This window comes from Periophthalmus magnuspinnatus, chromosome 17, assembly GCF_009829125.3.
Source record: "Periophthalmus magnuspinnatus isolate fPerMag1 chromosome 17, fPerMag1.2.pri, whole genome shotgun sequence".
NCBI lineage: Eukaryota > Metazoa > Chordata > Actinopteri > Gobiiformes > Gobiidae > Periophthalmus > Periophthalmus magnuspinnatus.
In genome coordinates, this window is record NC_047142.1 from 7906773 (window position 1) to 7924698 (window position 17926).

The window sequence follows — 17926 nt, forward strand, 5'->3', positions numbered from 1 at the left end:
GGCCCCATTATGGTATTAGTACTGTCAGTGTCGCAGAATTCACTTAGGTGGAGTACTTCTTTGAGCCATGATGGATCCTTCATTAGTTTTCCATTCCCAGTTGCCATGAATCTTAAATCAAGTGTCTTTTTCACTCATTCAGTCGTCACACTCATACAACGGTTTGAGTCCCAGACTCAGGTTAACCTTTAAATTTGCTCTCTGATCAAAAACTAATCTCAGATTAGTTGTTGAGTCCCCGACTCTTTTTAAATTTTAGACCTTTTTTTCTTTAAGTCATAGTTCCCGACTACTTACACTTGTGTGGTCTTGTGGTAGTTCGTTGGATGTCATCAATCTGAGAGCACAGACAAAGAGGTGCGCAGACTTTGCTTCCGCGATACCTTCTCTGTACATTCTCCACTCTCCCTTTTCTAACAGCAGCCTTTATTTAGACACATTGACACAACTCATCATTATTTCAACATGCTTGTCAGAACTAAACTTGTTATATTTCCACACAAATATGACCTTTCACCCAGGTCTCCCATTTCCTATTTTTCAATTCAATTACACAGGCTTCTGAACTTTTCATCTGCATCCCCGTTTCCTGTTTTCAGTTCAGTTGCACAGGCTTCATGCATACAGTTTATTAGATGATAAAATATAAGCATAATTTTATTACATTCATCCTGGACTGTGGCTCTCACACTCACTAGTCCTCGGCTTCCTTCCTTACAGCTCTCGTACAGTCTCAGAGTGCTGGATTTGAGATGGAACCTGCTGTGCATGGTCAGGAGCTTTCGGGTCTCAAGTTCCGTGGTCTGTATCTCCTCCTTCGGCCCACTTATGATTCCTGCTGGGTATCTGATTATCTCATTACTGGCAGGGCGTAGCTGTTTATTACTCTGGTCTTGTTCTTGCTATTGAGCTGACTCCTTAGGACTTGCCTTACTCGTCCGAGGTATTTGGCCGTTGCTGCTTTCCTTGTTTCCACTTCAGGGTTGTCATTTGCTTGTGGGATTCCAAGGTACTTGTAGCTCAATATCTGCTATTGTCCCTTCTGGGAGTGAGAACTCCTCTGTGTGGACTACCTTCCCTCTCTTTGTCACCATCTGGCTACACTTCTCAAGCCCAAATGACATTCCAATATGTATTTTATTTATTATAATTATTTTATTTTACTTCTATCTCTAGGCATTATTATTTGGATTTTGTTGTTGTGATGATGTGTGGGAGGGCTGAAGGGTTATGTGTGTTACTTTTTTGAAAACCAAAATAAATACATTGAAAAAAGAAAAGAGAAAAAACAGATAAGGAAGAACAAAACCATAACCTGTATATATAGTATATCTGCAGGTCTTTATTGTCATTTACAACAATACAGTCAGGTTAAAGGCAGCATCCAGCAAAATCAAGTGAAGTGAGTAGCATCTAAAGCAGAGTCTAAGGGGAGATTGCACCAGTGTTTTATAACCCTCCCAAACTGGGGGTCACATGTTCCTGAGATGAAAGGAAGATAAAGGTAAGAAATGTGACCTTAACTAAAATGACCAGAAAATAGCTGCTATCCTCCCCTAGTGTGATATATGGCCACTGCTGCATGGGAAACAGAACATTTGCACCAGAAAGTAAGCAATGTATTACATTTGTCCACAGGAGTGTGACTCGTAGTGTTCGGCTCCAGTCAAATGAAGCTCATCGAGGCTGGAGCAGTTATAGGGGTGAATTTGGAGCTGAGTTCCATATCTGAAATTCCAACTGCGAATATCATAGCAACTAAAGAGCCAATCTGGAGCAAAGCTGTTGAAGGTAATGTCCCTCACTTAGCAACGCTGTCAATCAAACCTGTTGCTAAGTCTAGAAGGAGAAACCTCGAGGAAAGAAGGCAGCTGATATGTCTCTTATAAATGTTCATATCTCGAGTTACAGAGACAATAGTGAAATAAATCCCAGGATCGTGTAGTTAATACGAACAAAATGACGAGCCTGACAGCAGCAGTTACAGAGAGAGGGGCCACAGTTTTCTGAAGTGAATCAGAGTCGATGGAGCCGGAAACGCGCCCATGATCACTTCCCATTTGAAACTCGGCAACTAGCAGGTTAGCTATGTCCATTTATATGTAAAGTCTATGGACAAAACCAGGACCAGTGCATCATGGGCCATATCCAGGATCTGGTTTCTGAAGTTTTTTCTTTTTTTACACATTCTTATCTCTTCATCACTTGTCATGTTTTTTCTTGTTAAAACAGAACTGTTGCCATAATCTGATGTTTTTTAGATTAAAGTATTTGTTGAATTTGTACTTCTTTATAAAGATTTGTCTGATCATGCTCTGTATATATTTAACTAAAGAAATATTTGACTCATTGAACACATTTTCCTCCATTTTCTGTTGCACATTTCCCCCATTGTTTAGTTTTTCTGATTTTTTTTGTGAATTGTTCTTTCATTTTAAAGCCATTTGAAATAGATACATGTAGAACAGGCTCATGTAGGATGGACTCATATTCATTTTTTATTTACATTTGTACTGATTTAGGACAGATTGATGCGCAGAATCATTAGATCATAAAAGTGTCACTTATATCCACCAGGGGGCGCTCTACTCAGATCCACCACAGACACAGAGGAACCTTCCTCCAACTCTCCAAACCCAAACCCAGGAAACAGAGGCTCAGTGAAGGAGGAGCTGAAGGTGTGGAGGTGGAACAATTTTCCATCAGAGCGGACCTCATAGAAGGACAGAAATCCAGCCTCAGAGTCCAGGAACACAGACACTCGACCTGAGGGACGTAAGGAGGAGGAGGAAGAGGAGAGGTTTAGTTGTCTGTTTTTGTGACAGAAATAGTAATGTCCATAATAGACCATCAGACTCCAGGACTGATCATTGCTTCCAAACCAACAATCCTCTCTCCTTCCTCTCCGTCTGATTCCTCTGCAACTCACTGCTATTTTAATGTCACACCCACTCCACTGCACCTCCCAGTAACAGCGCCCCCTCAGGCCAGTGGAGCTCAGGACCTGATAGTAGTCTGTAAATCTGTCCTCATGATCTGGATACTGCTGCTCCTCTCTCACACAGGTCACTGTCCGTTTGTCCTCAGACAGTTTCAGTTTTCTGTGAGCTGTGTTTGGATCCAGAGAAAACTCACAGGAATCTGAGGACACAAACACATGACATCACTTCCTCTTCCTGTGAACATGAAAGTTCTTCATTTTCTTTTAATTATGTTGTGAGCTGTAATAAAATACACTTGAAAAAAAACAGTCACATCTCATGTCTATATGCATATTTTGCAGCTTGAATTATTCACACAAATGTTTCCCCCACATCTGTGAAGATTTGAGCCTGATAAAGTTACATAATGTTACTTTCCTCATGAACTGAATGAAATACAGAGACTCACACTTCCTCAGACCTGGGACCATCCACTGTTCTCCAGCAGGATCCAACCTGAAACACACAAGTCCAGTTTAGACCAGACCAGAGACCAGGATCTGAACCAACCACGGATAACAGAACCACACCTGAGAGACTGCAGGTGACAGTGTGGGTCGTCCCGTAAAACAGTCAGGAGCTCTGTTGAAGGTCCTGGATGGTTGTAGCTGAGGTCTAACTCTCTCAGATGGGAGGGGGTGGAGCACAGAGCTGAGACCAGAGCAGCCCCGCCCCTCTCTGAGACCAGACATCCAGACAGCCTAAAGACACACAGTGGACACAAGGAGGCAGCATTACATTCATGTGGACGCAAGAGGACAGACATCCACTCCTGAGTCTTCGAGGTCGTTGTGACTGAGATCCAGGTGTGTGAGACTGGAGGAGCTGAGGACTGAGGCCAGAGGATCAGAGCTGTGAGGGGACAGGCCACAGCCACAAAGACTGAGGAAAGATAATGTTACAATCACTGACCCTATCTGACAATGCACTGATCCATCTGCACACCTCTCCATTCAGATTGGGGCATCTGATTATATTTTGAAATGCAAAGCATTGAAAAAGATGCTCTGTGTTAGAGAATCAGATCGCTACACTCTATCTATATCTAATTAGTAAGTATTTTATTGATCCCAGATGCAGGAGTAAAACATGAAGTGCAAAGGGGTTTACGAAAGTCAGAAACTAGTTACATATATTGAATCACCTTTTTGCGGTTTTATATCAGATCTTTAACTCTAGATTCAAACAGGTAACTCCCTGTAACTGTTGTGAAAGGTGAGTCTAAACTTAGGCTTTTTCAACTTTCACCTGAGTGTTTCTAGTCTGCAGGTTACGCTCTTCAGTCCAGAGCACAGCAGCTCCACTCCTGAGTCTTGGAGGTCATTGTGACTGAGATCCAGGTGTGTGAGACTGGAGGAGCTGAGGACTGAGGCCAGAGGACCACAGTTGTGAGGGGACAGGCCACAGCCACAAAGACTGAGGAGAGAGGGACATTAGAGACTAGAACCACAACACAAGAATTTAAATAAAGTCTAGACTCACAGGGCTTTGGTGGAGGCTTTGACCACTGGCAGTAAACCCAGGAAAGCTGTTTCTGAGGCCCAGTATTTCCTCAGGTCAAACTCCTCCAGGTCTGACTCTGAGGAGAGTAGTAAGAAGGACAGAGCCACCCACAGAGCAGGAGAATTTAACCTGGAGATCTGTCCTCTTCTCATGTACTCTTGTATCTCCTTCACCAGACTGTGGTCGTTCAGCTCGTTCAGGCAGTGAAGCAGGTTCAGGCTTCTCTCTCCAGACAGACCCTCTTCATTAAGCTTCTCTTTGTTATACTCTGCTGTCTCCCGATTGCTCTCGTCACTTCCTGTCTGAGTCAGCAGACCCTGAAGCAGACTCTGATTGGTTGGCAGAGACAGCCCCAGGAGGAAGCGCAGGAACAGGTCCAGGTGTCCGTTTGGACTCTGTAAGGCCTGGTCCACAGCAGAGCGATGTAGAAAACTCAGTTCAGTCTTGTTTTTGAACAATTGAGGAAGAAAAGAAGTTTGTTGTTCCTCTAACAGGTTGACTCCAGACTCTGTGAAGGTCTGATGGACGTGAAGAGCAGCCAGAAACTCCTGCACACTCAGATGGATGAAGCAGTAGACTTTGTCCTGGTACAGGCCTGGCTCCTCTCTAAAAACCTGTGTGAACACTCCGGAGTACACTGAGGCCGCTGCAGCGTCCAGCCCACACTCGCTCAGGTTACACTCGTAGAAGATCAGGTTTCTTTTCTGCAGCTGCTCAAAGGCCAGTTTTGCCAGAGACAGCACCATCTCCCTGGTCTCTGGAGTCCAGTGAAGGTCCACCCCTGATCCCTGGTGATACTTGATGTTCTGGGCTTTGGCCTGAACCACCAGGAAGTGGATGTACATCTGTGTGAGAGTCCGGGGCAGCTCTGGTTTCTCTGTTTGTTTCAGAAGCTTCTGTATAACTGTGGAGAGGATCCAGCAGAAGATCGGGATGTGGCTCATGATGTGGAGGCTGCGGATGCTCTTGATGTGGGAGATGACGGCTGTGGCCTGGTCTCTGAACCTCTTCCTGAAGTACTGCTCCTTCTGGGGGTCAGTGAACCCTCGCACCTCTGTCACCATAGAGACGCACTCAGCAGGGATCTGATTGGCTGCGGCGGCGCGTGTGGTTATCCAGATGCGAGCAAAGGGAAGCAGGCTCCCCCTGATGAGGTTCACCAGCAGAACATGAACTGAGGTGGACTCTGTGGGGTCAGTAAGGACCCGTGTGTCGCTGAAGTCCAGAGGAAGTCTGCACTCGTCCAGACCATCAAAGATAAAGAGCACTGGGAGCTGTTGGAAGCTGCAGAGACCTTTGGATAGACTGAAGAAGTGGTGCAGCAGTCCCACCAGGCTGAACTGTGTGTCTCTGAGCACATTGAGTTCTCTCAAAGTGAACGGGAACAGCAACTGGAGGTCCTGGTTGGCTCTGCCTTCAGCCCAGTCCAAACTGAATTTCTGAGTCATCACTGTTTTCCCTACACCGGCCACACCCTTCGTCAACACTGTCCGGATCGGTGCCTTTGTCTCTGTTCTCATTGATCGCTTTGTCTGCTGTGCTCTAATTGGCCTCAGTCCAGCAACAGCTTTTTTAAACATTCTTAAACGTGTGCTCTCTTCCATGATCTCCTCAGCTCTGATTGCTCTATGTCTGTCTTCAGGGTGTTTAAAGAGGTCTTCACATGTGATGGTGGTCTCTGGAGAAGCTGGTCTCCTGGATGAGGTCTCCATGTGTCTGACCTCATGTTCCTGGTTGACCTCTGAGGCTCCGCCCTCTGTGATGTAGAGCTCTGTGTAGATCTGGGTCAGGAGGGTGGAGTCTCCTGCTTTAGCCACGCCCTCAAACACTCGGCTGAATCTCTGCTGCAGATGCCTCTTCATTTTATCTCTACAAACTCCAACAGTGTTTCCTGAATAAACACAAATAACTGTCAAGTCAAGCTTCTTCTGAAAATGTAATCTTTAATTCAACTTCCTCTGAAATAGAAGTTCAAATAGAAAATTAGCTATTTTTAATTGTGAGGTTAAAGATGCAGAATGTGACTTTTCGGGTGGAGGGTCTGAGACCTGCTTGTTTCCATGGAGATATAATTTTAGAAAGTTCCACAGTATGTCATTACACTTCATGTAGACAAGCACGTGACACCAGCAGAGCAAGTTACAGAGCACATCCGTGGTATAGTGTGGAGCATCCCAGACAAAGCAATAACATCTCCATGGAGAAGATCAACCCACCACCAGAAAATTGATACAGTGCACCTTTAGATTAAAAAGATAATAACCCGCATATTTTCTTCAGATGAATAAATCACCCACCTAATGTACCCGGGTCATAGTACTTTCTGTGAGCCTAAAACACCTGTAGACTTTTGTCACTGTGAAGTCAAGTCTGGTGTGGTCTGTTCCTCAGATGGACAGTAACAGAGTTCTTACTGTCCTGCAGGCGCTGGGCCAGCTGCTCCTGGTCCATCCTCCTCAGGAAGTCCAGGGTGATGTTCAGAACTGCCTCTCTGCTGCTCTGCTCCTCCTCCTCACTCTCAGAGCATTCTGGGTAATCTGAGGCCAGGAGCCTGTGGAGCCTCTGCAGCTGCTCTTTGACAAAAGTCAGGACGTTCTCCTCCAGACGCTGGAACAGAACAATCAGAGAAGAGTTTTGGTCAAAGAGAGAACCTGAGGAGCACCCCAGAGAACCCCATACATGCTGCACTCATAGGGTACTCACCCTGAATATGGCGTCCAGCTGCTCCTTTGGGCCTGGCTCCCTGTCAAACAATAAATTCATCATCATTTATTTATTCCAGACTCATGGTCCATAAAAGAACACAATAAAACAGGAGATAGTCTTTGGTTAAATGCAGTTGAACAGTTCAATGAATAAAAATAAATATACTGTAGTGCAGTAGTTTCACATTGGTGATGTATTCAGAACAGTCCTGGTTCAGAACAGCTGATTCTGAGACCTCTGTACAATCTGTAGTAGACCCTGTGATCCTGTCCCACCTGAACTCGTCTGTCTCACACTGAGAGCAGCTCCTTTAAAACACAGGATCATTGTTTGTACTGATGAAGGATGAACAGCAGGTGGCGCTGTCCTGAGAACATGTCCAGAGCTCTGAATTAAGAAGGTCTTACCTCTGGTCTTCAGGAGGAGCTTCTCTAAAGTTTGGAGGATAGCCTTTGGGGGTCAGATGGCTTTTCCTTGTGACCGCACCATTTATGTTATTGTCAGACATATACAGGAAATTATTATGATGGGACTGTCAGGCAAGATTTATCCGTCTGTGTGAAAAGCATGATGCTGCTGTCTCTGTGCTCCCACAAGAGTCTGACTGCAGCCACTCTGAGCTGTCTACAACAATATTGTGATGTCACATGAACCTCACCCATTCTCAGCTCAGAGAGAGTGCTGTCAGTGCTAGTCCACAGGGGGCAGTGTAGAGCTCATGTGTTCTGCAGTAGTTTAAACTCATGTCTGTGTAAGTCTAACCCTCTGGAGCACATGGCCATGACAAAGCAGGAAAGATGATAAAAAGTGAATAAGGTGTTTGAGTGAGGAGGGAGTCACACAGTAACAGCCCGACTCAGTCTGGTCTCTGTTTATCAGTGTGAAAAGATCAGTTCAATGACAGTCTTACCTCTGGTCTTTAGGAGGAGCTTTTCTAAAGTCTGGAACATAACCTATGGAGCGGTCACTTTTTAGAGACAAAAAGTTGAGAGCAGGTTTAGGTCTGGGTTTAGACCCGGGGCCAGGTCCAGGTGGCTCCATATTGTAGGAGCTGGAATCAGAAGAAGAGTCCATTTGAACAGAACATACAGAGATGTGTCCTGTTTAGAAGCTCTGTTCTCCAGATGTGGAGTCACTGTGAAATGTCCTGCACCCAGAGGTCTGATGGGTCTGTGTCTCCCTCTGCTGGACACATGATGAAATAAGACTTGGTGTGATGAAATGTTCTACTTCCTCAATACTGTGGGTTAGGATTAGACCATGATTAAACCAGGACAATACAGATCCAAACAGAACTAAAATACACAGCTCTCAAACACTTCCACTTTGGTTGACTTTAGTCTTTAAGATTTTATTGAAGGATGAGTGGTGGAAAGAGAACTGAAAAAAACAAAACAAAACAATCTTGGGTAGAAGTACAGTTGCATGGTTAAATGTACACAACTGCAAGTACTTCTCCCAAATGTGTACACAGTACACAGTATGCATGAAACACACTACTCACAGTACAGTTAGTTTGTACATGCCTCTAGTAGTATACAGGTCAGTCTTATTTATGAAACTTGCTTCATTAAACCGTTTAAACCTGATTGCATTTGCTTTAAATCCTAGTTTGCATATTCTCTGAGCTCTGGCCAATCAGAGCAGGTGATGAGGTGCTGTTATGTGTGTTTTGAAGTGTGACAACCGTGTGCACTGCATTGCTTTTAAATGTAAAAGTACATGGCTAGAATTATAAGTACATATTTAAAAGTCTACTCAAAAAAGTACAATTACCCCCCAGAAATCTACTCAGATACAATATGGTGAGTATTTGTAATGAGCCTAGTTACTTTTCCCTGCCAAAAGCACATTGCTTTCCATAAACACAGCTCTCTTTTGACAAACACACAAACAGCTAAACAACATTAGACATGTTACAGTAGACATTAAAGTGCACTCCGCAGAGCCTGGTGTTCAGACATGTAATGGATGAAGGGATCAGGTTTTACAGGTTTTGCTGTATGTTTATCTCATCTCTTCGCTCTGTCTGTGCATTGCAAAGGAAAATTTTCCTCAGTAACAGTCTCACAGTAACAGCCCGACTCAGTTTGGTCTCTGTTTATCAGTGTGAAAAGATCAGTCTTACCTCTGGTCTTCAGGAGGAGCTTCTCTAAAGTCTGGAACATAGCCTTTGGAGCGGTCACTTTTCAGAGACACAGAGCTGGGAGCAGGTTTAGGTCTGGGTTTAGACCAGTGGCCAGGTCCAGGTGGCTCCATGTTGTAGGAGCTGGAATCAGAAGAAGAGTCCATTTGAACAGAACATACAGAGATGTGTCCTGTTTAGAAGCTCTGTTCTCCAGATGTGGAATGTGTCTATACCACATTTGTCAAGTTCAAGGCCCACAGTCAAAATGTGGGCCTCCACTTCATTTTATGTGGCCCGTGACAAGGGAAATTAAAAGGTATGACTGTCTTCAAATGTCAATCAAGAGATACACAGTTACACAGCCATTTTTTCATTTAGAAATACATAAACATTTAATTAACAAGATTAAAAATAGTTACATTTATTTTACATTACATTTGGTTACATGCAGTTACATTTATACTGTCTGACATTTACATCTGGCCCTTTGAGAGCAACTATTTTGCTGATGTAGCCCTCTGTGAAGATGAGTCTGACACTCCTGGTCTATGCCCTGCATCCAGAGATCTGATTGGTTTGTGTCTTTCTCTGCTGGACACATAATAACATAAGACTTAACTAGGTGTTACTTTGTTTAAAATATTCTACTTCCTCAATAGTTTGTGTTTGGATTAGACAATGATTAAACCAGGACCATAAAGGTCCAAACAGAAACTAAACAGGACTAAACTATTTCAAAGCAAATATTTAACCTGGTATTAACCAAAACTATAACCATGTTTAAAAGAGGTCCACACGAGGCCCCATTAGAGGGGCAACTGTACTTGTACTTTTAATTGGGTGTATTTTTAGCCATGGTACTGCACTTTTACTTGAGTACAAATAGTCTTTCCACCACTGTTAGAGTAGTTCAGCATTACATCAGGTTAAAACCAGGACTAAACAGATCAAAACAGAACTATCCATCCATCCATCCATTTTCTTCCGCTTATCCGGGGCCGGGTCGCGGGGGCAGCAGTCTAAGCAGGGACTCCCAGACTTCCCTCACCCCGGACACGTCCTCCAGCTCCTCCGGTGGGACCCCAAGGCGTTCCCAGGCCAGCCGAGAGACATAGTCCCTCCAGCGTGTCCTGGGTCTTCCCCGGGGCCTCCTCCCGGTGGGACATGCCCAGAACACCTCCCTAGGGAGGCGTCCAGGAGGCATCCTGAGCAGATGCCCGAGCCACCTCAGCTGGTTCCTCTCAACGTGTAGGAGCAGCGGCTCTACTCCGAGCTCCTCCCGTGTGACCGAGCTCCTCACCCTATCCCTAAGGGTGCGCCCGGCCACTCTGCGGAGGAAGCCCATTTCAGCCGCTTGTATCCGCGATCTTGTCCTTTCGGTCATTACCCAAAGCTCATGACCATAGGTGAGGGTAGGAACGTAGATTGACCGGTAAATCGAGAGCTTCGCCTTCCGGCTCAGCTCCTTCTTTACCACAACGGACCGATACAGCGACCGCATCACTGCAGACGCTGCACCGATCCGCCTGTCAATCTCACGCTCCATCCTTCCCTCACTCGTGAACAAGACCCCGAGATACTTGAACTCCTCCACTTGGGGCAGAGACTCACCACCCACCCGGAGAGAGCAAACCACCTTTTTCCGGTCGAGAACCATGGCCTCGGATTTGGAGGAGCTGATTCTCATCCCAGCCGCTTCACACTCGGCTGCAAACCGCCCCAGTGCCTGCTGCAGGTCCTGGCTTGAAGAAGCCATCAGGACAACATCATCTGCAAACAGCAGAGATGAAATCCTGTGGTTCCCAAACCAGGCCCCCTCCGGCCCCTGGCTGCGCCTAGAAATTCTGTCCATAAATATAATGAACAGAACCGGTGACAAAGGGCAGCCCTGGCGGAGTCCAACATGCACTGGGAACAGGTCTGACTTACTGCCGGCAATGCGAACACAGCTCCTGCTCCGGTCATACAGGGACCGGACAGCCCTTAGCAAAGAGCCCCGGACCCCATACTCCCAGAGCACCCCCCAAAGGACACCACGAGGGACACGGTCGAATGCCTTCTCCAGATCCACAAAACACATGTGGACTGGTTGGGCATACTCCCATGAGCCCTCGAGGACCCGATGGAGAGTATAGAGCTGGTCCAGTGTTCCACGACCAGGACGAAAACCACACTGCTCTTCCTGAATCCGAGGTTCGACTATCGGTCGGATTCTCCTCTCCAGCACCCTGGAATAGACCTTACCGGGAAGGCTGAGGAGTGTGATTCCCCTGTAATTGGAACACACCCTCCGGTCCCCCTTTTTATACAGAGGGACCACCACCCCGGTCTGCCATTCCACAGGTACTGTCCCCGACCGCCACGCGATGTTGCAGAGACGTGTCAGCCAAGACAGTCCCACAACATCCAGAGACTTGAGGTACTCAGGACGGATCTCATCCACCCCCGGAGCCTTGCCACCGAGGAGCTTGCCAACCACCTCAGTGACTTCAGCCAGGGTGATGGACGAGTCCGCCTCTGGGTCCCCAGTTTCTGCTTCCTCCTCGGAAGACGTGACAGTGGGATTGAGGAGATCCTCAAAGTATTCCTTCCACCGCCCGACAACATCCCCAGTCGAGGTCAGCAGCTCTCCACCCGCACTGTAAACAGTGTTGGTGAAGCACTGCTTTCCCCTCCTGAGGCGTCGGACGGTTTGCCAGAATCTCTTTGAGGCCGTCCGATAGTCCTCCTCCATGGCCTCCCCGAACTCCTCCCAACCCCGAGTTTTTGCCTCTGTGACTGCCCGAGCCGCGGCACGCTTGGCCTGCCGGTACTCATCAGCTGCCTCAGGAGTCCCACGAGCCAACAAGGCTCGATAGGACTCCTTCTTCAGCTTGACGGCATCCCTTACTTCCGGTGTCCACCACCGGGTTCGGGGATTGCCGCCGCGACAAGCACCACAGACCTTACGACCACAGCTACGAGCAGCCGCATCAACAATAGAGGTGGAGAACATGGCCCACTCGGAGTCCATGTCTCCAACCTCCCCCGGGATCAGGGAGAAGCTCTCCCGGAGGCGGGAGTTGAAGACCCCCCTGACAGAGGGCTCCGCCAGACGTTCCCAGCAGACCCTCACAATACGCTTGGGCCTGCCAGGTCTGTCCGGCTTCCTCCTCCGCCAGCGGATCCAACTCACCACCAGGTGGTGATCAGTTGACAGCTCAGCCCCTCTCTTCACCCGAGTGTCCAAGACACGCGGTCGGAGGTCAGATGACACGACAACAAAGTCGATCATCGACCTCCGACCTAGAGTGTCCTGGTGCCATGTGCACCGATGGACACCCTTGTGCTCGAACATGGTGTTTGTTATGGACAAGCTGTGACTAGCACAGAAGTCCAATAACAAAACACCGCTCGGGTTCAGATCGGGGAGGCCGTTCCTCCCAATCACGCCCCTCCAAGTGTCACTGTCGTTACCCACATGGGCGTTGAAGTCCCCCAGGAGAACAACGGAGTCCCCGGTTGGTGCACTGTCTAGTACCCCTCCCAGGGACTCCAAGAAGGCCGGGTACTCTGCACTGCTGTTTGGCCCGTAGGCCGACACAACAGTGAGAGACCTGTCCCCGACCCGAAGGCGCAGGGACGCGACCCTCTCGTTCACCGGAGTGAACCCCAACACGCAGTGGCTGAGCTGTGGGGCAATGAGCAAGCCCACACCAGCTCGCCGCCGCTCCCCGCGGGCAACGCCAGAGAAATGGAGAGTCCAACCCCTCTCAAGAAGATGGGTTCCAGAGCCCAAGCTGTGCGTGGAGGTGAGGCCGACTATATCTAGCCGGTAACGCTCAACCTCCCGCACAAGCTCAGGCTCCTTCCCCCCCAGCGAGGTGACATTCCATGTCCCCAGAGCTAGTCTCCATGTCCGGAGATCCGGTCGTCGAGGTCCCCGCCTTCGACTGCTACCTGGATCTCTCCGCACCCGCCCCTCATGGCTCCTCCCGCAGGTGGTGGGTCCACGGGAGGACGGCCCCACGTCGTTTCTTCGGGCTGGGCCCGACCGGGCCCCGTGGGGAAAGGCCCGGCCACCAGGCGCTCGCTGCCGAGCACCCACCCCAGGCCTGGCTCCAGGGTGGGGCCCCGGTAACGCCAGTCCGGGCGACGTAAACTGCCTTGTTGTATTTTTCTTCATGAAGGGCTTCTGAAGTGGTCTGTGGTTCTTTTATCAAATCAAAAATGTGCCAAACACTTACAATTAGCTCACTGGCAGCACATGGGGATGGAGGTTTAAACATACTCCTGCTGAGGATCTTTTAGTTCATATTTTATTGACTTACAAATACATTTTTCACAGTCTTATGGTTTACTGTTTATTAATTAAGTCAATTAAGTCAGTGTCACCTTCATATTTAAATATGTTTCTGTGTTTACATCCACTATGACAGTTCCTTGGTGTTGCTGGGTGCCTTATGGCTGAGTGTGCTGCGCTGGGTGAGGCGCAGGCTGGAGTGGTTGAGCCAGTTGTAGTGTGGACAGGTCAGGTGACTAAACATCTCCCTGAAGCGCGTGGACATGAGGCTATAGAGGACGGGGTTGACTGCAGAGCTCAGGTAGAAGAAGACGCCCGAGACTATGTGCACTGGTTCAAATATCATAAGGTGCAGTTGGGACGAGGTGTCGAGGAAGCTCCACATGAGGCGGTCCACGTGAAAGGGGGCCCAGCACAGACTGAAAACCACCACGAGGACACCTGCAGGGGGAGACAGGTCAGAGCACTGGGCCAATGCTAAATATTGTATTGTAGAGCGTCAACAAGGTGTAAGATTAATAGTTTAATAATATAGATGATTATGAAAAGAAGCACTCAGTGAAGAAAGACCTCTGGTAAGACATTGATCCTATCTTACAATTTTAACAATACAGTGACCAAAACAGTACCACCATACCACTCTCAAAAGGTAAGGAAGGTTGAGCCTGGTTGCTACTTGGGTGGGAGACTGCTGGGAATAACAGGTTATGCAGTAACAGGACAGCAGTGGCTCTAGTGGAAAATGGTTGCTGTGTCAATCTGCAAGACACTTCACCCACATTGCCTCGTGTGAATGTGGTGTGAGTGAGTGATTGGTTGTGGTCGGAAGGGCCAGTGGCACAGATTGGCCTCATTTCCATCAGTCTACCTCAGGGCAGCTGTGGCTACAACAGTAAGTTACTACCACCAGGTTTTGAAAACTACTATATACATCCAATGAATTATTGTCCCTGGAAATTCCTTCAATGCCACTGGGGCACCCAGTCAGGAGCAGTAACGCAATCTCAAATTTGAACTGGTCAAGTTTTATGTTGATTATATAGATAATATTTTATCTATGTTCCAAAAGTTTGAGCCTGAATTCACCTGGTATGTGGCTTTTTCAGTTGAGAGCACGTACGAGTTATTTTAAAACCTATCCAACCATCTACTTATAAAACAGCTCCATCTATGACTTCAACATCATCAGAATACAGTGACTCATACGAAAATAAAAATAGAACTTTAAATACTAAACAAATGACATAATAAAGGTCATTTATTAAAAGAGAAATGTCTCCATAGAAACAAAGGCGGTTCTTACAGAGCATTTTTGTCACTTGCAGGTTGCGTCTGCTCAGCCTCTGCATGTGATCCTCTGACACACTGTCCACTCCAAACATGGCTGAGAGGGCTTTCATGCCCCTCTCCCTGTACAGTGTGAGGCCAATCAGGAAGTACAGCGCTCCCATGACCAGCACTGGGAGCACGAAGAAGGCCAGAGACGAGATGAGGATGGTCAATTTGTACATCCAGGTGGGCTTCACAAGGTCTGATAAAGACAAACACATTAAAAAAGAGGAAAACAGGTCCAGGGATTAGATGTGGTGTTATAATATCACATGTGCTCTAAAGTGGATGTCTCTTGGTTTCATTTTAAGCTTCCTGTTTGTTTTGTATTCTTGATTTCCATGGCAACAATGCTTATTTTCATCACTCTGAAACCCATGGATTACCAGATAGTTATTGGTCTAGTCTCTAACCATCCATTCTATCTATCTGTCTTTTTCCTAAAACTGATTGATGACCATTTTTGATTCAGTTTATCTTAAAAAAAAAAAAGGTCTTCAATATAAATTTCCTGAGCATAAACAGTACAGATTTTGAATCATTGCCATTTAAACAAAAATAATGAAAGTCTCAAACAACATGCTTTTACTGATACGATTCGCTGCCCTATCGTGGTGTCATTGGGCAAGACACTGAAATAAAGAGACATGAAATAATAAAAGTAAGCATTGACTCACAGCACATAGCTGAGTGTGGGAAGGGCCGTCCAAACTTGGGGGGTAGAAGGAGGATCCCGTGTAGACTTGTGTTGGGCACGGCGCAGATCATCGCCATCACCCAAAGCATCACAATCACCCTCTTGACATGGGCGCGGGTGGAGAGGCTCTTCACTTTTAAAGGATGCACCACCGCTATGTACCTCTCCACACTTAAGGCGGTGACGTTAAGCACAGATGCAAAGCAAACTGTCTCAAATAGAAAGGTCTTGAAGTAACAACCGCCCTCTCCTAATGGGAATGGATAGCTCCGCCACATCTCCCACAACTCCAGAGGCATACCCAGGAGGAGTACGAGTAAGTCTGATAGGGCCAGGCTTAACAGGTACAAATTTGTGGGTGTCTGCATGGCTTTGTAACGCAAAATTACAGCACAAGTCAAAGAGTTACCCAAGACCCCCACGAGGAAAATGCTCAGGTAGGTGACGCAGACCGGAGCAAAGATGGGTGATCGGAGAGGTCCCAGGTGAAGTGCTAGGTACTCATCCTCGCTCAAACACAGCTCGTCCAGATCCACAGAGCTAACATTAACCAAAAGAGACATGTTTATCCCACAGAGCAGAGAGGAGTGAGGGCACCCAATGGACATGTTGGACACAACACTGGAGACAGTCTCAAGGGAGCAGTTTGGGGTGAGCATCGTGTCACACCTAAAAGCAAAAAGATAGTCTATGTTTGGTTTACACGTGTCAGAAAGTCATCCATCATCTTTCCCACTCCCTCAAATGAATCCTCCAAGCTGCTACTGTAGTAATGTTATATTTTGTATCTGATTATAATAATGTGGTGTCCTGTATAGGCCTTTGTGTGGAGTCAAGGGATCAGACTTGCTCAAGACTTTAACTTTAAATAAATGAGCATTTATTTTTGTCATTTTTCAATGGTGAATCTAAAATGATCGTTTAGTTGTTTACATATCAGATGTGCAATACAGACATACACACTTGTCCTTGTCCTAATAAGGTTGGTCTACAATGGTTCCCTAATTGGAGGTCGCAAGTAAGTAATTTCTGAATTGACAACATCAGATCAAACAGCAAAACAAATCAAATGAACCTGATTCAACAGGTCACTTGAAATTATTACATCATCAACTTCATTTTGCAGAGGGAGTCTCAAGTTGGTTGCATGATGATTTTGGGTGCCCTGGTCTGAAAGGTTTGAAAACTCATAGTCTACATGTTTATCGCAGTTACCTAGCAGCAGCATACAGCCTTTACCTGGTAGCAACACATACAACTTCAAATGCACAAATCTACAGCATTACATTCATTTAGTAGTTCACCTTCACTCAAACACAACTGGAGTCTTCCAACTATGTTCCTGTTCATATGTAATGCAGTCAATATAGCTGCAAAGTCAGTATGTTATCAGTATTGAATTAACCATTATTATGAAATACAAATGTAATCAAATATTACACTCAAATCTACCTTTCGCCCCATGTTACACTTCAATGATATAGAACATAAATAAAATTGAAAAAGTCATTTAATGTATACTTAAATGTGTTGATTAGTAATTTCCAGAAGACTTACGTCCAGTCCTGTGTGGCTGTGTCCTCTGAGATTCAATATGGAGCATATGAGACGTCGCTCTGGTTTGGTGTTTGCTTCAACCTATAACTATGTGCGCTCAGTATTAACCCCTCCTCTCTCTTTCTCTCTCTCCCTTCCTCTCTTCTCGCTCACTCTCTTTTGTCTCTATCCCCCTCTTTACTTTCTCTTTCCCTCTTCCCTTTCTCTTCTACCTCCCCCTTCTTTCTCTTTCCGCCATTTTTCTCTCTATCTTTTCTTCTCTCTTTTCCCTCTCTCTTCTATCTCTCCCTATTCTCTCTCACTCTTCCATCTCCCCTTTCTTCATGCTCTCTTCCTCTCTTCTCTCTCACTCTTCTATCTCCCCTCTCTTCACTTTCTCTTCCTCTCTTCTCTTTTGCTCTTCCAATCCCCCCTCTTCTCTCTCCTCTCTTGCGCTTCCATCTCCTCCCTCTTCTCTCTATCTTCTCTTGCTCTCCCTCTTCCCTTCCCTCTCTTCTCTCTTGCTTTTCCCTCTCTCTTCCATCTCCCCCTCTTCTCTCTCGCTTCTCTTGCTCTTCCTCTCCCCTCTCTATTCCATCTTCCTTCTCTTCTCTCTCCCTTCTCTTGCTCTTCCTCCTCCCGTTCTCTTCTATCTTTTCCCTCTTCTCTCTCTCTTCTCTTGCTCTCCTTCCCTCTTACTTCCTCTTTTCCCTCTCAGTCCTCCCGCTCTCTTTTATCTCCCCCTCCTCCCTCTTCTCTCTGTC

General features: G+C 46.6%; 3 protein-coding genes across 6 annotated transcripts in view; 1 reads left to right on the forward strand and 2 right to left on the reverse strand.

The window, feature by feature from the left end:
- The window catches only part of LOC129456150 (NACHT, LRR and PYD domains-containing protein 3-like), a 108281-nt gene that overhangs the window by 29150 nt on the left and 61205 nt on the right, over positions 1–17926 (forward strand). The window lies entirely within an intron of this gene.
- Positions 1340–9531, reverse strand: LOC117385143 (NLR family CARD domain-containing protein 3-like). Of its 3 annotated transcripts, XM_055228680.1 has the most exons (9): positions 9319–9531; positions 8101–8241; positions 7188–7227; positions 6899–7091; positions 4464–6375; positions 4230–4397; positions 3512–3682; positions 3391–3437; positions 1340–3141 (listed from the first exon to the last, which is right to left on the reverse strand). In XM_055228680.1, the coding sequence occupies exons 1-9, from the start codon at positions 9480–9482 to the stop codon at positions 2561–2563; spliced, it is 3417 nt and encodes a 1138-aa protein (XP_055084655.1). In that variant the 5' UTR covers positions 9483–9531; the 3' UTR covers positions 1340–2560. The 3 variants fall into 3 exon arrangements, with proteins under 3 accessions (XP_055084655.1, XP_055084656.1, XP_055084657.1); XM_055228681.1 differs by lacking the exon at positions 8101–8241; XM_055228682.1 differs by lacking the exons at positions 8101–8241; positions 9319–9531 and adding an exon at positions 7598–7619.
- LOC117384981 (neuromedin-U receptor 1-like) lies at positions 13728–16285 on the reverse strand. Its single transcript, XM_033982180.1, has 3 exons — positions 15607–16285; positions 14904–15131; positions 13728–14041 (listed from the first exon to the last, which is right to left on the reverse strand). Exons 1-3 carry the CDS (start codon positions 16283–16285, stop codon positions 13728–13730), a joined length of 1221 nt encoding a protein of 406 aa, XP_033838071.1.